This window comes from Rhincodon typus, chromosome 11, assembly GCF_021869965.1.
Source record: "Rhincodon typus isolate 14 chromosome 11, sRhiTyp1.1, whole genome shotgun sequence".
In the NCBI taxonomy this organism is placed as follows: Eukaryota; Metazoa; Chordata; class Chondrichthyes; order Orectolobiformes; family Rhincodontidae; genus Rhincodon; species Rhincodon typus.
The window spans coordinates 26144862-26167431 of record NC_063342.1 but is presented as its reverse complement, the minus strand read 5'-3'; the positions used below and the strand labels follow the sequence as shown (position 1 = coordinate 26167431).

Sequence of the window (22570 nt, the reverse complement as noted above, 5' to 3'; positions counted from 1 at the left end):
CTTGAACATCACTAACCTTATATGCCCTGTGTACTTCCTAGTCAATCACTCAGGAGACTCTACCCCTCCAGTCACCAACCCCACCCCCTTACACCCACCACGGCCCATGCACCAAAAGTGACAGCTGTGTCACCTACTTTCACCTCCCTTGTTACAATGTGGCTCAAACAGGCAAGATGGCTGATAGGTTGCATGACATTTAGCTCCTCATTGGTTCCAAAAAGAAAACTCAGACTGAGCACATGCAAGCCGCTAGGTTGGTAACAGAGGCTGCTCTCGACCTAGGAGTAGCTGAGGAGTGGCAGATGGAGTTTAATTGAGATAAATGTGAGGTGCTGCTATTTCGAAAGGCCAATCAGTGCAGGACTTATACACTTAATGGTAAGGTCCTAGGGACTGTTGCTGAACAAAGAGACCTTGGTGTGCAAGTTCATACTTCCTTGAAAGTGGCGTCACACGTAGGCAGGATAGTGAAGAAGGCATTTTTGGTCAGTGCATTGAGTACAGGAGTTGGGAGGTCATGTTAAGCTGTACAGGACATTGGTTCAATCACTGTTGGAGTACTGTGTGCAATTCTGGTCTCCCTCCTATTGGAACGATGTTGTAAAACTAGAAAGGGTTCAGAAAAGATTTACAGGGGTGTTGCCAGGGTTGGAGGGTTTGAGCTGTAGGGAGAGGCTGAATAGGCAGGGGCTATTTTTGCTGGAGCATCGGAGGCTGAGAGGTGACCTTATTGAGGTTTATAAAATCATGAGGAGCATGGATAGGTAAATAGGCAAGATCTTTTCTCTGAGGTGGGGAGTCCAAAACTCGAGGGCATAGGTTTTAGGTGAAGAGGGAAAAGATTTAAAAGGGACCTAAGGGGCAGCTTTTCCATGCAGGTGGTGGTGCATGTATGGAATGAGCTGCCAGAGGAAGTGGTAAAGGTTGGTACAATTACAACATTTAAAAGGCATCTGGATGGCTACTTGAACAGGAAGGGTTTAGAGGGATATGGGTCAAATGCTGGCAAATGGGACGAGATTTATATAGGATATCTGGTCAGCATGGACAAGTTGGACTGAAGGGTCTGTTTCTGTGCTGTATATATTTATGACTCTATGACTTTATGAGTCTATTGTATTAGGATTCTATCAGGTCAGACAGCATCCGAGGAGCAGGAAAGAAAAATTCCAGACAATACCCTTCTTCACCAGCTTTTAAATCTCTCCACTGCCCCACCTATCCATCTTCTGACTCACCTATCCACACCACCTTTCTCACTGAGCAACCACAATAACCCCCCACCTGCATTCACCTATCCTCCCCCCACTATTTTTTTCTGGGCTTCCTTCCCCTTCCCCAGTCCTGAAGAAGGGTTCTAATCTGAAATGTTGACCTTCCTGCCCCTTGGATGCTGTCTGACCTGCTGTGCTTTACCAGCTCCACATTTATTGACTCTAGCTTCCAGCACCTGCAGTCCTTTCTGTCTCCAGATTTTTAATTAGTCATGGGTTAAAGGGTTATGGGAAGTGGGCAGGCAGGTGAGGTTTTGAACCAACAATAAGATCAGCCATGATCATATTAAATGGTGAAGCAGGCTCAAGGGGGTGAATGGCCTACTCCTGCTCCTAGTTCTAATGTATTCAAGAAAAAGATATTCTGATGTTCAGAAGCGATGGCATAAATATGGCAATTTCTGCAGGAGACATGTACATGGCAAGGAAGTCCTTCAGTATTTATCATCTGTTATGAATAATGTTGACTTGATGATTAGGAAAGGTATTTGCTGTTTCCTTTCAGACCTAAAACAACCACCCAATGGAAAAAACTGTGTGTGAGAACACTGAGGTAGCGCTAAATCCATGCCAATATATCTGATAATGCTTCTTTTAGTTCCTCTGTCTAACATCACTCACATTATATTTTGGCATGGCTAGCAGCTGTCACCCTTCCTGCCACAGATTCTTCTCAATCTGCCAAGATGTAGATATTCTGCTTAGAATTGTGCAGTTTACAAATTGTTACAGTATGTTTCCTGTGCTAAAATTTTGATATTGTATTATTCTTTGTTCTGCAATTCTAAGCATCGCTTACTTGTCCCCAGTAAGAAGACTGAATAAACTAATTTTTAAGAAAAATGATGTTAGATTAAGTAGCATTGTAACCCAGTTCTTATAGGGCTGGCCAGTTGTATGAACATGAGAACACACAAAACAGGAACAGATTGGGCCTATTTGCCCCTTGAATCTGCTCTGCCATTCAATAAGATCGTTGCTGATTTGTTCATGTGTTGAATTTCACATTTCCACCCGTCCACCGAACATTTTTGTTTCAGTTTACCAACAGGAATTTTTTGACCCCTCCCTGAAAAATATTCGATTGCTTCCACTGTCTTCTGAATCAGAGAGTTCCATCGTCACACAATCTTCTGGAGAAAATAATTTTCCTCGTCTCTACTGAGAATATCTCAAAACAGTATCTCCTAATTCAGTTCTGAGGAAGGGTCACCGGACCCGAAACATTAACTCTGTTTTTACCTTCACAGATGCTGCCAGACCTGCTGAGCTTTTCCAGCAACTTTGTTTTTGTCTCCTAATTCTGGATTCACCCATCTTTTCTTGTCCACTTTGTCAAACTGCTCAGGATCTTACGTGCTTCAACCAGGTCACACTTCACTCTTCTAAACCCCAATGTGATCAAGTCCAGTCTATTCATCGTGCTTCAACAACCTGCTCATTCCAGGTATCAATCTAATAAGCCTCCCTGAATTGCCTCCAGTGTACTTCCATCCTAATCTATCATTTCAGGCTACTGATCACAGGTCAGTCTTGGTCAGCTTACAGATTGCCAGCAAGTTTAGTAATTCTACACAATACATATATACCCTCCCCAGAAATTAAAATACTCCACCATTAGAGGAAACTGCTAATCTGTTTAATAATCTGCATGGGGGCAGCACAGCGCCAGGGACCTGGGTTCAATTCCAGCCTCGGGCGACTGTCTGTGTGGAGTTTGCACATTCTCCCCATATCTGCGTGGGTTTCCTCCGGGTGCTCCAGATTCCTCCCACAGTCCAAAGATGTGCAGGTTAGGTGGATTGGCCATGCTAACTTGTCCATAGTGCAAGTTAGGTGAATTTACCATGGGAAATACAGGGTTACAGGGATTGGGTAGGGGGGTGAATCTGGGTGGGATGCTCTTCGGAGAGTTAATGTGGATTTTTTGGGCCGAGTGGCCTGTTCCCACACTGGAGAGATTCTATGATAATCACAAACAATGCTCTTCATTGAACTTGACAGTGTTTCTGGTAACTCAAGTTGAAGCCTCTATAATGGTCTTATTTTATCTGGATTCATTCTCAAACTTTACATTAATCACAAAATTTTCCATTCATTGTCCATTTATCAAAACCACAGTAAAATTCCACTAGTTTACATATTATCTTTAATGTAGCAAAACTCCCATGATGCTCCAGATTTAGAGCACAGATGTGAGCAAGGTTTATAAGGAAGGTACAAAGAGGTGACAGAAAGTGTCAAAGAGTTGGGAATTTAAGGAGAGTTTAGAATGCAGGAAGATATTTCATCAGTTGAAAGCTTTTAGGGAAGCAATTCCATAGTGTGAAGATGAAATGGTGGTAAGTTATGCCACTGAAGGAGGAGTAAAGGGACAGAGAAACACACAGAACATTTGAGCCAGAAAAGCAAGAGGATGTGGGCAGAAATGCAAAGCTGAAGGAGGTTGAAGAGGTAGTGATAAATTGAGGCTCTGGAGGGATGTAGAGTGAATAGTTTGGGATCAATGCACTTAAGGAATGGGGGTTAGCAAGAATAGAGAGGATAATTCAGCAGTAGCTTGTGCAAGATGGGATACTATGTCAACAATTAGTTTATATTGTGACGAAACTGGGAGTCAAGTAAGGAGGGCACTGGAAAATTGTATCTAAAAGTTACAAAGGGAGAGATGAAATTTATTTTTAAACTTTTACATATAATGTACCCAGGAGCTAACAAATGGAAGAATATGAGGGGATGTGGGAGGTAAAGACGGAGCATTGGAACACACAAGGGGCAATTGGTCAGACTTCAAAATAGAAACTTTTGAAGGAGATACTTTGGCACTTTTGGAAAATGAGGAACTGATCAGTGAACAGGTAGCATCATGGACCTGGATCATTGAGGAGAAGCAATGCTGGGGGAATGATATGATCCACTGTGCCAAAAGCCTCAGAGAGAATGAGGAGGGATAGTATTACATTTACAGTCAGGCAATTATTGGTGATTTTAACCAGAGTGGTCTTGGGAGTATGGACAGTGCAAAACAGATCGAAGGGATGTGAATGCTATCATCAAGAATTGTCTCTCAATTTGAGGATGTAATCTACTCATGTGACTAAGCAGGTCAATTCTTAACTGACAGGCACATGGGACAGGATGTCCCACAAAATAGTGGAACCAAGAGTGCAGGATTCATTTCCTTTTCTTTGCCTCTCTGTTGCTGCTCTGTCTCATCAATAAGACGAGAATCAAAGCATGAGCCAGCCAAATGGAGAAGATGTGGCCATTTTGACTGAACAATAACAAGTTCCTCACAATCATCAATATCAATGCTGTACATCAAAGAGAGTTTCAGATTATCTTTGAAATATTTTCCCTGAAATTCTGGCATTTGGAGAGTTCAGAAGACAGAAACCTAATGGGAAATACACTTTTTATAGTGCCCAGTCCACTGAAGTTGATTTGGCAGGATCTTTTCCTGAATGCTTGTGGAAATGCTTTAAAAAGAACACTGTTAAATCTCCCCTCCCTCTACCGCATCCCAAAACCAGCCCAGCTCGTCCCCGCCTCCCTAACCTGTCCTTCCTCCCACCTATCCCCTCCTCCCACCTCAAGCCCCACCCCCATTTCCTACCTACTAACCACCCCCTTGACCTGTCCGTCCTCCCTGGACTGACCTATCTCCTCCCTAACTCCCCACCTACACTCACCTCTACTGGCTCCATCTATGCCTCTTTAACCTGTCTGTCTCCTCTCCACCTATCTTCTCCTCTATCCATCTTCTATCCGCCTCCCCGCCCTTCCTATTTATTTCAGAACCCCCTTTCCTTCCCCCATTTCTGAAGAAGGGTCTAGGCCTGAAACGTCAGCCTTCCTGCTCCTCTGATGCTGCTTGGCCTGCTGTGTTCATCCAGCTCTACACCTTGTTATCTCAGATTCTCCAGCATCTGCAGTTCTTACTATCTCTGTTATTTGGTTGATGTTCCTTTCCGTGAATGTGAGGATTTGTGCGAGACATTGCTGGTGGAATTTGACTCATGCTCTTACATGTTATTGATGCAGAGTCTAGGTCTCACTGTAGTACAGGAGCACAGTGACAACTATTCTGCACCGCAGAGCTTTTGGTAATTTGTGAATATGAGCAGGAAAGAGACATTTGGATAATGTCAAAACATTTCTGAACCACAGGCAGAATGGCACGTGGGACATGAGACAAAAGTTAGAAAGGCTAGTGAATATACTAGCTGAAGAGGAAGCATATGCAGGAATATGCATGTGAGTGGCAGTAGGTGAACTGCTTCCTTGAAGAGCCAGCACAGATATGATGGGGAGAAAAGTCTCCCTTTGTGATTGGGGATCATAGACTTTTTTTTCAAATCAGCTCTATTTTACTTTCCCCCAGTTCCAACATAGGTTAAATTAAATTTATACAGGGTCTAGTGAAAAGATCTATTTCACCTCTTCAACATATTTCGTAACAATTTTTTCAGACTGTTATGATTGTAATGAAAATAACCATCAACATTCAACATTAGCCTTGATTTTAATTCCTGAGGCTTCAAAGGACCAAAAAAAAGTTCAAAGAAAGCAGATTGCTGACCTAAAATGGCTGCTGTGATCACCTGACAAAACCAGCTGCCTCAGAATTACTACATTAATCAAGAAGGTCTGAAACGCAGTGAATTGTCAAGAAATTTGCTTTATTCACACATACATGACAACTTCACATGTTGAAGATGAAAGTTATCTGTTGAATGTTCAATTTGGAAAAGACAATCAATCTAGATTCTGAATTTTCAAATGAACCATGTTTCAGTGGCTTGCTTTGAGAAACGAAGACAGAAAAATAAAACAACATGAACTGAACACAGCAAGGAATTTGGAAAGCTTCTGTCTCCCAATCTCAATCTCATCAAATCAGCACTGGTGGGAAAAAAAGGAAAATCTCAGAATTGAAGGGTTTCCACATGCTTCACCACTATTGGGAAAACAGGACAGCAGCTTAACAGTTGGGACTCAAATTCCACTCTAGCAACTCAAAGACTCAAAAACAAAATTGTAAATTGCAGCTGCCTCTCTCTACAGGTACTGTACCTCTCCTCACTTTCTTCTTAAGCTATTTCCCTATATTCTTGCTTGTATGTTTGCTGTCACTTTTATTTCTTCTCCAGTAATAAAACTCAACTGTCTTTCTTTAGAATTCAATAATCACGCCAGCTGCAGTTAAAACCGGACAAGTCAGAACCCAGAGTAAAACCTGGCATGATAGTTCATAAATTTTAGTTCAGTAATTTGTTTAACATAATAATCAATCACTAAACATATTCACGTGAGGCTACTAATGTGTTTCTAACACAAAAAAGTATTACAGAAAAGAAAGAATAAAAATAAGCTATATCTAACACAATTTTGGAAGAATTTATAATAAATAATTTAACTAAATTAATCACCCATTTCCCAGTACTAGCCTTTACAGACATGACACCCTAATGAACTATCACTCCCATCGTCATTTCTCATTTTCTTATGGAACTGACAGGGTCAAAAGACTTTTCTTTTGGTGAATTTCTGGACAGTTAGCAGGCATGATTCTCACCAATACTTAAACTCACTCACACACACACACACACACACACAGAGAGAGAGAGAACTTGAATTCTAACAAACAGCTTGGGGCTTTCCCCAACTTTGTGTACTTGAATTTCTAAGATAGCTTAAGATTTATTTCCAGCTCTGGTGGCCCGGAGACTGCCAAAACTAAACTGTCCTTCTGCTGGTCTGAATCTTTTTCCCTCTGAACTGGACCTGCTTAGGTCATAAGCCTTAAGTTACTGAGCACTTCAAAAACTATCACACCAAATGATTTGTTTGGGCATTTATCTTAAATCACAAGATTTCTCAGGTACGCTGTTTTGACTCAATTTTTAAAAATGTCTCTTCCCTTGGGAAATAAAGTAACCTTCATAGAATTGAAAGCTAAAAATCCATTTACCTCTACTTTAGAACCCAAGTTTGCAAATTATAATGTACGGTAACTACTAATAATTGCATCTTCTTCATTTTGGATCTGCTTAACTATGTTTACTTGAAGCATGGCAGCTACGTACTAAAAAAGAAAAATAAAACAATTTATCGTGACTGACAGACAGAGCGTTAAAAGGAAGAGAGCTATGAACCCTCCCAACCAACCTTATTGTCACAAGTCCACAATCTTTCCCAGTTAAATTGCAAAGACATTTGCAAGGATTTTGCGGAAGCATATTTCCTCTTTAGCAACTATAACTTGAATTTTTCACTGACCAGTAATTGAAGCCACTTACTTCCATTTTAAAAATTTGTGATTGTAAGTTTTCCATTATTTTGACAAATATTGCTTCATTATGTTTGTCCCAGTAATTAACCAAGTAGAGGGTTGGTTAGCTCAATGGCTGGCCTGCAATGCAATGTGATGCTAACAGCGTGCGTTCAACAAAAAGAAAACAAGAACAGAAATTGCTGGAAAAGCAGGATTGGTAGCATCTTTGGAAGGAAGTTTTGGGTCCAGTGACCCTTCTTCAGAACAGTGTGGGTTCAATTCCTGCACCACCTGAGGTTACCATTGAAGGACTCTTCTTCTCAACCTCTCCCATCACCTGAGGTGCGGTGGCCCTCAGATTACTCCACCACCAGTCATCTCTCTCTAATGACAGAGCAGCCCTACAGTGTGGCGAGTCATGGCGACTTTACCTATTCCTTGTAGTTGAGGAACAATTAATTCCAAAAGCAAATTGTACATAAATGTACTTGTGCGGAATCAAACTACGCGTGCATTTTTTCGTTTAGTTCGGTGACAATTTATTTGTGTGCACACATACAAACAACTATCTCACATCATCTGTCAGAAGACTATGTGGCCACATAATATAATTGGATGTGATAAGTTACCAAAGAAGCCACCATGTGGTGAGATGTCTCATCATCAATAATTTCCTCTATGTGATTAGCTGGAATAAAAACTGAATGATGGCAATGGAGAAATCAGTTTGATGGGAATGAGCAACACGTACTTTGAACAGACAATAAGATTCGGCTGATTAAATCTGTAAGTAAATACATGGCTCACACTTTTCAACATTTTATTCAGCAGCTTCATATGTGTTTAAATGTTGTTTGAAACAAAATGAATTCTATTATAGGAGACTGGTTTATGATGTGCAGTTCTGCCTTTATTGGAGTTACATAGAACCATGAAGAAGCTGAATGACTCACAACTGTATAAATGCATGACATGAAAGGTTGTGAGAAATAAAGCATATAGCGTGTAACTTGAATGCCAACAACAACCAACCATTGAAAAAAATTTCCGGTTCTTTTGAACAATATCTAGCTCCAGATTGCAAAGATATATTGACATATGTTCTGACATTGTTCTTGTAAGTAGATTGTTTAACCCTCGGCCCGAAGGAAATGCCTTTTATATGGCATATAAATCATCTTTCACGTAACAAATATGATTTATGCTTCTATCAAACCAACAGGAAAAAACATTATGTCTGACACAGCATTCTCCAATTGTGGAGTCAGCTTCATGTATTTTTTTGCCAAGTCATCAGTCCTGAAGCACGCATTATTCAATTAGATGATGTTTAAAAAAAAATTAACCAGTATAAAGCTGCACAGCATGCTGCTGACTGACATCTATGATGATGTTAAGTGAATGGGCTTAAAATCATTTTACAAATAAATTTTAGAAACTGAGGAAGGGTCACCAGGCCCGAAACGTTCACTCTGTTTTTTCCTTCACAGATGCTGCCGGACCTGCTGAGCTTTTCCAGCAACTTTGTTTGTGTTCCTGAATTTTAGAAAACGATCTGATTTGGAATCTGCTCCTTTGAACATGTATCCCCAAAAAGCTATCTGCACCACATCAACTGGGCCCCACTCTCCTCCCCCTAACCATTCTCGACTCCAGGATGAACTTAGAAAGCAAACATGACCCCTGGATTTTTTGCTTCACTATCTGCATCTCTTTAAACCTCCCTCTCTCACTCACTTCTAATGAGCAGTATGGGTAGCTCCTGGGCAGATCAACCATTCAGTCACATTACCCCCTCCCCCAATTCACTTGCCCACTAAGTCACCAGATCTCCTGGTCTTGAAGCTCTATCAATATCAGATCTCCTCTTTTGTCTATCCAAAAGATTTTGCCCACAAAATCTGTTGCCTCCTGTACCCTCAACCCCAGTAGTGCAAGCAGGAGAAACCTTTGGTGATATTGTACTGTGTAACATTGAAGAGAAAAAAGGCTTGTTCAAGTTTAGACTACAGTTTGAGCATTTTCTAGTGAAATATGGTACTACCCTCAAAGAAATATATTCATTAAATCTACTGTGCTGCACTTGATCACAACAGTTTATCATTATGTAAACATTTCAATGTTTACCATCAGGTTCTAATTTACTCCACAATGCTTTAACAATGTTCACTAATCTAATTCTGTACGTGGCATTGTAATTCAATGTAATCATTTCCTTTTTGGTTGTTGGCATCACATTTAGAGATTACATATGCTTGCGACTATGTGTTAAAAGCTCAAAATTGACGCCAGACTGCTGTATGCTTTGACCACATTTCATGCTATTCAACACTATGAGCTAAGACCCACCACAGATAACGTTAAATGACTTATTGATCCAATGGAGCTTAAGCGATGTTTCTTGTGCAATGAAAGAATTGATACACAATTTTTTTCACCTGAGGGCTAAATAATTATGCATTGTAATAGTTAACAGATGCTAAATTAGTGAAATGAACAGCTGAATATTCTGCACCCACAGAGTATTTTCAGTGTTATTGATTGCATTTTTCTTGCTGCGCACTGGTATTCATTTGAGTTTGCTCCCTTAACTGTTATGTAGCAGTTTTTTTTCAATATAACCTCCCACATCTATCAAATTGTGTGAAAGCATTTTGGGGTATACTTACTGCTAGTCACTAAGACAGTAGACTAGGACTTAACTCTCCAACATTAATTAATTTGCCACTAACATATACCAACACTAACAGATGGCCATTATCTTGTTTTCCTTCATGTTCTACCCATAACGTTCTCCTTCAGGTTTCTGCTTGATCAATTGCTATGGTGTGAATTCAAAAGGTATAGAATCTTCAGATTTGGGAAACTGATTACCCCATCCATCATTAAAGCATTAGTTTCCAGTACAGAATGAGTCTTTTAAATTTTACCACAGGCTTCAGAATTCGAATGTTGGAACCAAATTGTGATTCAGAGCATCCAGTTGACAAAAGCAATCTTCCCAGAGGAAGCAACTTAATTCTCAATTAAAGACAGCAGGCAGGCTATTGATGCTACCAAGGCAGATGGCCAGCATTTCAGAAGTCTCTGCAGTCCCACTGGAGAGGTTGGTGTAACTGAGGCAGGCAGGAGACTTCATGGGTGCCACAAAATAGAGGTGCCTGTAGAGGTGTAAAAATAAATATTTCAGAGTGGGTGGAAGGCAGTAGGCCCTTTGGGATAAAGGAATACCCCTCTTCTTGGGATGCCTGTCACCACCCACTTTGGAAGATGGAGGTTCTGCTGACTGTAAAGAGACTGCCTCGATCAAGCTAGCAGAATCCTCATGTGGTGGGGGAATGTGGCATTCTTCCGTCTTCGTCGCACAAACTGGTTGCCCTCCACCTTGGAATGGGAAAGGAATCGGCACTGCTGTCCATCAACAGCAAACTAACCTATTGTTGAGTCGTCCTGATGCTGTTCCTCCCTGTTGTTCTAACACTACTGCCTTAACAAGGCTGGAAAAATTCTGCCTCTTATGTTTGCAGGCCTTTGTCAAAGCATTGTACCTTCAGAAGTTTCAAATATTTATTTAATTTTCTTTAATATATACAACGGTCTCAGCCACAACCATAGCCCATGGCAAAGCATTCCACACACCAACACTACTCTGTAAAGAAACTTCTCCCAATATCTCTCCTCATTCTCTTAAGAATAATTAAAATTTAGCTTCTCCTCATCACTGTAAGGCAAATAAAATACTATTTATCTACAGTCTATCACAGCTGTCAACTGTTGTACTCCAAATATTGTGCATAGATCTACCACTGTTTCTTAGATTTTATATATTCTTACACATTCCACACCTTTTGCAATGGAATTCAGTATTCTGTCACTTGCTTTAATGGCCTCATCTATCTGTCAATATGCCTAAGAAAGTTTCAGGCTTTCAAAGCATTTAAAGCCTCTCCCACCCTAGTGAGTTTGTGCCAAGTACTTGGCATTTTGAAGTTGTCCTAACAAAATGGAAAATGAGTCATATTTTTGTATTCCTTGACTCTGAGTAAGCAACCAGCCAAATTCCCATGGCTTCACCAGGACTACTCTACGGCCAGCTAGGCTGAGAGTGCTTAATTGTAGGCCAACTTAGAAACACTGCAAATTTTGCCATTTGCCTAATAGAAAAATACCATAACCCTTTTATGTGCCTCCAAACAACCTGACTGAGATAATAAACCAAGCTTATCTATATTTAAAGAGATACAAGAGATATTATGAGAAAGATCGAAAATAGTGCTGGAGAATTGGTGGGCAAATGAGGTGATTCATACATATATGAAAAGACAGATATAGATGTTCAGGAATTTGTAGACCAATTAACCACAGCAGTGGGAGGAAAGTTAATGGAACAGAAATTCCAAAAGGCTTGTTGTGCTTTTCAATTAATTAATTGATAAAGCAACAGAAAGGCAGATTAGGATAATATACTGGACATCATGTACTTAGACTTCCAAAAAGTTTTCAATAAGAGATCACATAATAAATTCATGTTAAAATATGAATTTATGGAATCAAAAAACCAGTCACAGAATGGATAACAAATTGGCTTATAGCAGCCAAATGAACTTCAATGTAAATACCTGCAAAGTGGTTTATTTTGGTAGGAAGATCACATATTCCTTAGAAAATACATATCCAAATGGGGTGGATGAACAGAGGAATGTGGGATGGGGCTGCAAGGGGATAGGAAAATCATTCTAAGTAATAATGTCTGATAATAAAGCCAGTCAAACAATAAATAACAAAGGACCTGCGTTAATTTCTTGATGGAAACAATGAAAAAAATTGGCCACATGGAATTAATACTCCAAGTGAAGTCTAACCTGATGGTTGGGTGGGCAGACAAGTAGCAAATGAAAAAAAACACACAAAGAACTGCAGATGCTGGAAATCAGAAACAAAAACAGAAACTCCTGGGAAAACTCAGCAGGTCTGACCAGATGCATGCTGATGTTTTGAGTCCAGTGACACTGCTTCAGAACAAACAGAAATAACAAATGGAATTCAAGTTGGAGAAGTGTGAGGTAATGCATGCGGAGAAGTTAAACCAGGCAAAGCTTACACAATAAAAGTGGGAATACTGAGGGGTTTGGAGTGAATTTCCACACCGCTAAGGTTATTAAGAAGGCATATGGAATTATGTCCTTCATTAGGCCAAGGTACAGAGAGATAATGTAGGAACTGTACAAATCATTAGAGAGGCTACAATCTTGGAGTACTGTGCACAATTCTGGTCACCTCATTACAGAAAGTATGTAATTGCACTAGAGAGAGTATGGATGAAGTTTGCAAGAATGTTGCCAGAATTGTAAAAATGCAGCTATGAGGAAAGATCTGATAGACTGAGGCTGTTCTCCATTGAACAGAACAGGCTGAGGGAGATTCAACTCAGATGTACAAAATTAGCATTAGCAGAGAAGTCCAATGTCTAAGGGCATTTATTTAAAGTCCTTAAAAATCAGAGGGGAGATGAGGAAACCCCTTTTTTCACCCAGAGGGTGGCAGAGGGCCTGGAACTCTGCCTGAGAGGGTGGTACAGGCAGAAACTCATGACTCATTTAAAAGGTGCTCAAGTATTGAAATCTACAAGGCTACAGACCAAATGTTGGAAACCAGATTAACTGGCACAGACACAATGGTCTTTTCCTGTGCTTTGAGCTTTCTATGATTCAGTTCAGGCTGCCAAACTTTAGAAAGGGTGCTGAAAAGATTTATGAGGATTGGTCCAGGAATGACCGACCTCAGTTCCCTGGATAGTTTGGAGAAGCTGGGATTGTCCTCCGTGGAGAGGATAGACAGGGAGGATTGATAGATTGTTAAAAATCATAACGGTGTCGAGACAGAGTAGACAGTGAAAACCATTCCTTTTAATGAAGGGGTTGGGAACCACAGGACATAATTTTAAGGTGAAAGTCAAGAGAGACCAAAGCGCTATCAGAAGACTTTTTTTTAAATCAAAGGGAATCATTAGATTCTGAAATGCATTCCTTGGGAGGATGAGTTAGTTATGGCTTGCAGAGAAAAATTAGCTAAGCACCTAAGGAAAAGAAAATTGTACAGTTGAGGAAAGAGTGGCAAAGTATGACTGGACTACAGTTGTATCTGCAGACAGCTGGCATGAATGCATGGGGCCTAATGGTCTCATTCTGTGCTGTAACAATTGATTGATTCTATACCACTCATGGAGTATTGTGAAGTGATCGGATATCCATATTTTAAAAAGGATAAAGAGGGACTAAAAAATACACAAAATTAATTTCTTAGAATGGCCACTACAATATCCATTAAGAAAGACTACAGATTGATATTTCATGCTCTAGAAGCAAAGACAGAGGAGTGGCCTCATAAGAGTTCTTAAATATTATGAAATCATTTGATAACATGGATGTAAATAAGATATAAAAACAAGTTGCTGGAAAAGCTCAGCAGGTCTGGCAGCATCTGTGAAGGAAAACACAGAGTTAATGTTTCAGGTCTGGTGACCCTTCCTCAGAACTTTGAGCTCTGAGTTCTTGGAGTTCTGAGGAAGGATCACCAGACCCGAAACATTAACTCCATTTTTTCCTTCACAGATGCTGCCAGACCTGCTGAGCTTTTCCAGCAACTTTGTTTTTGGTCCTGATTTACAGCATCCGCAGTTCTTTTGTGAATAAGAGATTTCCACTTACAGATGTGACTGGAACTAATGGTCATAAATATAAGATGGTCACTGATAAATTCAATACGGAATTTAGGAGAAAGCTTTTTACTTAGCTAGTTAGAATGCAGAACATGCTACCACAAGGGCTATCTAAGGTGAGTAGTGTAAGTGCGTTTAAGGGAAAATTAAATGAGCATGAAATAGAAGAAGATATAAAAGAATTTGTTGTTCGAGTTAGAAATAGTAAGTTGAAGGAGACATTATGAAACATAAACAGCAGCATTTGTACTTTGTAATGTCCAGATATCAGATGACAAAATAAAACAAAGAACTGCGAATGCTGGAGATCTGAAACAAAAACAGAAATTGCGAGAGAAACTCAGCAAGTCTGGCAGTATCTGTGGAAAGAAAGCAGAGTTAACATTTCAAGTCCGGTGATTCTTCATCAAACCCGTCTTCATGAAGGGTCACTGGACTCAAAATGCTAACTCTGCTTTCTTCCCACAGACCTATTGAGTTTCACCAGCAATTTCTGTTTTTGTATTTGACGACAAATATCATTTTATTACAAATGTAAAACCATCTTGAAATGTTGCATTATTTTCTATCCTGCACAATTAACTTGCAGCTTTCTACTCTCAAAATTTCCTGACCAAATGTCAAATAAATATTTAATACCCTGAGCTTTAGACTACATCACAATTAATATTAAACAGGTCACAACTCCATCATTGTAACCTATTCTATATTTCTAACGCATTCTTAAAATATGGGGGTCGCATAATTGTTCATCCCAACAGCCCTAAGAATGAGATGGCAAGCCTTCTTCTCTATGCACAGCAGTCTATGACATGAACATGTTTTTATAATGCTATCAGATACGAAATTCCAAATGTCGATCAGTGAAAATGAAGGAACGGTGATAAATGACTAACTCAGTACAACTTGGATGGGCTTGTAGTAGATGTTCCATCTATCAGTTGCCCTTATATGCTAATTGGTAGAAGTGTCAGATATGGAGAAGCATCAAAGTCTGTTCAAAGGTTGCTGAAGTGTATCCTGTAGAAAACAAACATTTGCAACCATGGTATAATCGGGAGATTGTTAGGGAATTGAATCAAGGCCAATCAAGGGGAACACATTTTCCTTTTAGACGTTGAGTTTGTCACAGCTTAATTCATCCAAGCAACTAGGGCAGCATGGTGGTTCAGTGGTTAGCACTGCTGCCTCACAGCTCCAGGAACCTGGGTTCGAATCCACCCTCAGGTGACTGTCTGTGTGGAGTTTGCACACATTCTCCCCGTGTCTGCATGGGTTTCCTCCCGCAGTTCAAAGATGTGCAGGTGAGGTGGATTGGCCATGCTAAATTTCCAATAGTGTTCAGGGATGAGTAGATTGGGTGGGTTATAGGGGGATGGGTCTGGTTGGGATGCTCTGAGGGTAGGCGTGGACTTGTTGGGCCGAAGGGCCTGTTTTCAAACTGTAGGGATCCTATGAACTGGAAAGTATTCTCTCTCACTCCTGGCTTGCATCTTGGAGGTGGGGAAGAGACTCTTGGGAGGTACGATGCAGGTTACCCAGACACTGACATACTCTATAAGCTGTAACATTTCTTACGGAGGTCATGCATTGGAGTTTCTGGCAACTGGTGACCTGGAGTTTTATTGATGGGAGCTCAGTGATTATAATGCCACTGAATATGAAAGTGATTATGAAAATGTAAACATGAAGTTGAACGTGATCTCCTTCTTTTCTCCCCCTATCCAGTCCATTCCCAGTTACATCCGTGATTCTTCTGATGCTTTATGGCTGTACCAGAATTTCAGTTTGTGGGCACCAGCTGCCTCCTCTCCACCATGAATGGGCAGTTCCTTTACATGTCCATTCCCCATCAGGATGGTCTCAGGGCTCTTCACTTCTCCCTGGAAAAAGGCCTGAACAATCCCTATTCAACACCACCCTCCTCTGCCTGACTGAGCTCATCCTCACCCTGAAAAGCTTCTCCTTTAATTCCTCTCACTTTCTTCAGGTTAAAGGTGTGGCCATGGGTACCCACATGGCCCCAGTTATGCCTGTCTCTTTTTGGGGCACGTGGAACATTCCTTAATAACTCTTAAAATAATGCATGAAGAAGTAAGAACCTGCAGGGGACAAGACAAGAAGGAAGTAAGGAGAGGGGGTAGGAAGAGAAATCATTCCTATTGGTTTTATTTGTCATTGGTTCAGTCCTCCTTGTGATCTCCAAGGTCATTCTTCAGCCTAGACGGTCCTGTTGGCACCTGTATGAGGCCTTCACAGACTTTGCATTAATTTTGAAACTTAATTTGAAATTGAAGATAATGAAACTAATCTTATAAAGGCTCTCCTCCCTGGTTTCACAACCACTGCCATTTGTTACAGTCACTGTCCACTTACAATGCTGCCAGGCATTTCTTCCACCTTATCTTAGGAATCAGCCATGTGCTCCTGGTTTTCTCAGTTGACTACTGTCTCCTCTGTAACAGCTACCTAGCTGGAGCTGGGAAACTAGGCAATTGTACTTCAAACTGTTTATTTATTTAATTATGATTTTGTTGACAACTCCTCTCTCACCAGCACCACCTTCCACAAGCATACCCTCCTTTTATCGCTTCCTACTTCCCTAAATCATTCTTCTCATCCTGTCCCCCACCATCACCTCCATTGCCATGCAAGCTATAATTAGGAATATAAGACTTAGCAGCAGGAGTAGGCCACTCAGCCCTTTGAGCCTATTCCACCATCAATAACCCATGGTTGATCGAGTTGTCATTTCAACTCCACTTTCTTGTCTGTCCCCACCCCTGTCCCATAACCCTCAGTCCTTTGTCTATTTATTCAATGAGAACCTTTTTGAGTTGATGGTAATGACACAGTAAGTGTTTTAAACAATGTAAAAGTAGTTCCTAAGGCATGGTCAGAGAGACACTTCTGTGGGTGGAAGCTGATATTCCTAAAGGGGTTTTCTCATGACTGAGCTGAGGGGACAAATTGCACTATTTGAAAGGAACACACAATAAACCATAGATAACAAGGTGTAGAGCTGGATGAACACAGCAGGCCAAGCAGCATCAGAGGAGCAGGAAAGCTAATGTTTCGGGTCTGGATTCTTCTTCAAAAAAATACAAGAAAAACACAATAAACCATTATGGCTTAAATACACTCAGAACAATGTTAAGAAAGTATTTTTGTTATATTTCTGGGTAAGTGTGGAAAATTCATTAACAGAGTGGGGCATTTTCCCCTTGATAGAGGTGGAAAAAAGGGTAAATATTCAGGGGGATTGACACACCCTCTTCCAGCCACCTCACCAATTAAATCTCCACAGAGCAATCCATGGGTGACTTTCCCAAACTGCCATTAATGAGGGCCTTATGTATTCAACGAGCAGACAATTAAAGGCTTCAACCTGCCACCAGCCCAATTAACTGCCTTCCTAGCAACAGAGAAAACAGTTACTCTCCTGACAGGACAATCAAGAAAGCCTGTCTGCTAGGTCGTGGAGGTACCTATTTTCCCCAGTTTGGGAAATTGTTGGCATATTTGGGGAAAATAGGTGGCCAATGAAAGTCACTTACCTCCAAGTGCCCCCCCCCCCCGCAACTCAAAGTAGCTCCCACCGTACAATTGCGCCACCCAGAAAAAAATCACTTTCTCAGCGAGGCTCTTCATGGCTAGGACTCCAGCAACACCCTCTCGCTCTCAGTGATAGACAATCAGAGGCTGCAGCTGAGTTACCTTTGAAGATGTTCACCCCCAACACTTAGTGGAAAGACAACTAAATCCAGCCCACATTTTCATTTTGTTAGCCTCCAATTCTTGCCATGATAATTGTCCTGCACAGCACATGTCTTTCCCCACTGGGAAAGCACTCACAGGAAAAGTATTGTGTCATGTGCTCAATCGTGACCCAGACACAATCTTCCAAGTTCTCTAATACAACTACCGAACATTTAGTTTCACAGTTAAAGTCAAATAAGCAGTTAAAAAATTAAAATCGGATCCTGAGGCAAAGCTTTGATCCAGTTAGGTTAATGTTGTTCTCAAAGGAATGTTTTGCAACAAACAACTGATGTACCATGGAGCTTGGAGCCAAGTTTTAGTTATTTAAAGCATTTTGTGCCCTTATTCTGTAATCGCTGACATACAGTTAGCAATTACACTGCAAGTATTTTAAATAACTGCACCCAACCTCAAACCTTACTTACTTCCAGATCCTCTTGATCTCCAAACCATCACCAAAATGATTCCAGGCCTTGGTCTTGTTCCCACATCCTGTGCTGCCTCTTATAATAGCAAATGTTACCTCAGTCAGAAGATGGCCATAAGAGGTTAATTATCTAGGTCCAGTGAAAGACTGATCTATGAGGAGGAATTGCCTCGCTGTGGAAGTTGTGACTAAGATCTCCAGTTAGGTCCGGTCAACCATCTGACGTACATTGAAAACAGTAAAACAGCGACACTGTTATAAATTTTTGAGATTCCACAAACCACAGAGGATGTCATATGACACACTCTGTTTGACTTTTGTACAACTGATGCTTTGTTTCTTGTACAATTAAGAATCACTAACTACTCAATACATGAAAAATGAATTCCCGTTTATCAGTCTTGCATAAATATTTAGATGGCTTCCGTTTCTGTATTTACCCCATGTCTCAGGATTGTATCCATACTGCTCCTGAATGTCACAATCAACAAGCCATGTAACTGTGACAAAGGTGGAAGACATTTTTTTTTGCCCTTCTAGAATTGTTTGCAACCTTTGACACAGCTGACCACACCATCCTTCTCCAAGAGCTGTCCACTATCATGTCACTGGGTAGAATTGCGTTCACCTGACTCCATTCTCATTGGGCGAACTGCAGCCAGACAACTTCTCAAAAAAAAAAGCTCTGTAATGATGGCTTCAATTTCAAAGCAAATCCACTGAGGCCTATATCCTCAACCAACTCAATAGGGACATTCACTGGCAGCATTGGGAGTGGCTTTGCTGGTGGTGGGTTTCCTTTAGCCACTTCAGAAACCCAGGAGCCATGGAGGGAGCAAAGGATGAATTTTGTCTTTACCTTGTCTCAATTATTTCTTTTTATATTTCTGTCATTAAAATGTCACCGGATTATGGTGACTTACACACTTTTCACTGTATTTTCATAAATACAAGTGACAATAAACTACTGTTCTATTCTATTATAACCTGCCTTATAACCTAAGGACATTGACCAAAATTTTCTGAACTGTTCAACGATTGCCACCCAACACTGCACACATCATAGCTGGATTAATAAAATTTACATTCATTTCACCAAGGAAGTAACTAGTCCGTTGCTCAAAACAAAACAGTATTTTAGGAGGTCAGTGTTTTTCTGCTAAAATTTTATATCATACATTTCAGCACCACACATTCCTGCAATTTCATTCAACGTTTATTAATTACTCTGAGGAGTAAGTTTTCCTGTTTTCACTAAATGATAAATGCCTGGCTCTTTATGTTTAAAAGCCATGCAATATGCACATATAATGTTCAGTCGATTCCTGAAGTAAATTCATCAAAGATAGACAGCTGTGTTTTTATTCCTCAGGATAGTAGGGCAAGTATTTCTGATCTCATTGCTTGCCATGCTAATATTATCATTCAGCACTTCATTAGGGATTAATGAGGTGATAGCTCCTGGGTCATGATTGGGCTACCTGACCGCATTTCAACAACAACAGACCACATGTATCCCGTCCAGCAAGTCTTACTCATTACATTGACATCTGCTTTTATCAGATTTGAGGAAAAAAAACAGAATTACTTAGTGTAGCCACCAAAGTAAACAAATGCAGCTTGTGAGAATCATCACTTTTGCTTAAAATAAATGAACAATATGGAACTACTGCAATTTGCATTTATGTAGCACCTTTACTGCGATAAAATTTCTAAAGGCATTTCACAGAAGAAATGAATATAATTCATACCAAGTCAAGGAAGAAAATATTAGTACAGGTTACAGAAACCTTGAGCAAAGGTACAAATTTTAAGGGTATCCTAGCAAAGGTAGAGACATACATCACTAAAACAGATCATCTGGTCATTGTCCAATTGCTATTTTAGAGACGTGAAGTGTACAAATTTATTGCCAATTTTGCCTACATTATATTAAGGACTACACATCAACAGTACTTTATTTGCAGTGGAAGTGTTTTGGGATATCCTGTGGTTATTAAAGATCCTATATGCATGAAAAGTCCTTCTTTATTAGGTGAAAATACAGAGCTGGTCATTGGTATGTAATGCTTGCAACACAAAAAAAAACAGAAATCCACTGCATTTGAATCAAAGTTATGTGGATCGGAAAGTCGTTATTTTTATTTTGTATTGTGTAACAGCAAGAGACAATGATGAAGCAGGATGCTAGGGGTTGACTTAAAAATGAGAAGGGTGCAACCACGCATGAGTGCTGCTACACTATTGCCTTTATGGTCAGCAATTTCCAATTCATGGTGATATATAGGTGACTGTAGAACTTTTGAGTTACAAAATTACAGAATTGTTATGGTGCAGGAGGCCATTTAGTTCATCATACCTGCACTGGCTCTTCAAACGAACATTATTGTCTACTACCAATCTCCTGTGTTGTCCCCATACACTTGCACACTACGTCTATCCAAATAATCTTCCAATGCCCTCTTGAATACCTCATTTGAAACTGCCTCAACCACATTCTCAGGCAGTTCATTCTATACATTAATTACTCACAATGTGATTTTTTTTTCTCACATCACACTTGCTTCTTTTGCACATCACTGAATCTACAATCTCTCATTCTTGTTCCTTTTATGAGCAGGAATACCTTCTACTTTATTCAGCCTGCTCATAATTTTTAAAATATCTATCAGGTCTCCTCTCAGCCTTTTTCTCTCCAAGGAGAACAGTCCCAACTTCTTCAATCTATCCTCATAACTGAAGTTTCTTACTCCTGGAACTATTCTTGTAAATCACTTCTGCACTCGCTCCAAAATATTCACATCCTTCCTATAATGTGGCACCCATAACTTCACACAATATTCCACATGTGTCTAATAACAGGGTCCTATTCCAGTTTTACATCACCTCCTTACTCCTGTATTTTATGTCCCTAATAATAAAGCCGAGGACACTGTATGCTTTATTAATAGTTCTTTCCACCTGTCCTGCCACTTTCAATGATCTGTGCAAATATACACCCACGTACCTCTGCTTCTGCACCCCATTAAGAATTGTACCCACTATTTTATACTGTCTTTCAGTGCTCTTCTGACCAATACGCAACACCTCACACTTCTCTGCAATGAACCTCATTTGGCTCTTATGCTCTCACTCCACTAACTTGTCAATGTCTTTTTGGAGTTCTTCACCATTCTCCTCAGTTTACAGTTCTTCCGAATTTCACATCACCTGCAAACTTTGAAATTAGCTCCTAAATACAAAGATCCAGCCTTCTATTATGTGTTAGGAAAAGTGAGGGTCCAGTTCTCAGCTTCTCTGCAATGTTGTATCATTTCATATTTCCCGTTTCACTAATACAAGGCAACACAGCTAGGCTATTCGACACCCTTGAGACTATTTCATCATTCTGTTACACCATTGTTATTATTATATCCCATTTTCCTTTATCTAATTTTGATCCATATCCCATCAGTTTAACAAAAATCTACCAAGCTCAGTTTTAAGTTAGCCAAGCACCCAAAGTGCTATGGTGAGGGCGGGGGTTTGGGGAATCCCAGATTCTGATTATCCTTTGTGTTAATAAGAAATGCTTCCTGATTTCATTTCGAACTGGTCTAACTGTATTTTAACATTTGACATCCCGCATCCAATGAACTGGGCCTGCAAGACCGTGGATAAAGAAACTTCAATGAAAATGATTAACACTTATTACCTCCAAATAGGAGAGATCTTCTGCAGCTGTTGAACGCGTTTTTAAATGATAACAATAAATTGAGCTTTCTAGTTTTACTTCAAATCGCTGTGAGATATACAAGGACTAGTACAGTTAGCATCCAAACCTTAAACCCATCAATTAACATTTTGTTTGGGTAAGATAATCCTAACACATTACAACAGTCCCGTTATTAGCTGCTATTTGGGCTGCCAAGATCTCAATATGGCAGCCAGGATGTGTACACATATTTCTGGCCAAAAGTGCATCACTGCCACAGTGGATGCTTTAAACAGTTTTTAGGTGTTTTTGCATAAGTTGGTAAGAGCACCACACTTGTATGTTGCTCACTCATGATACTGTGCTGAGCCCAAATAAGAAGACATGCAACTTTGTGAAAAATGGAGCTAGAATG

The 22570-nt window shown here is 40.2% G+C and overlaps 1 protein-coding gene across 3 annotated transcripts in view; it reads right to left on the bottom strand.

Annotated features, from left to right (window-relative positions):
• cmss1 (cms1 ribosomal small subunit homolog) overlaps positions 1–22570 on the bottom strand; it is a 323921-nt gene that overhangs the window by 172800 nt on the left and 128551 nt on the right. The window contains exon 1 of one of the 3 annotated variants that reach the window (XM_048602494.1): positions 18460–18632. The exons of the other annotated variants lie outside the window; for them this stretch is intronic. Coding sequence (XP_048458451.1) covers positions 18460–18487 — 28 coding nt within the window. The 5' untranslated portion in view covers positions 18488–18632. Of the gene's footprint in view, positions 1–18459; positions 18633–22570 lie in introns of those variants that run through there. 3 annotated transcript variants of the gene reach the window in all.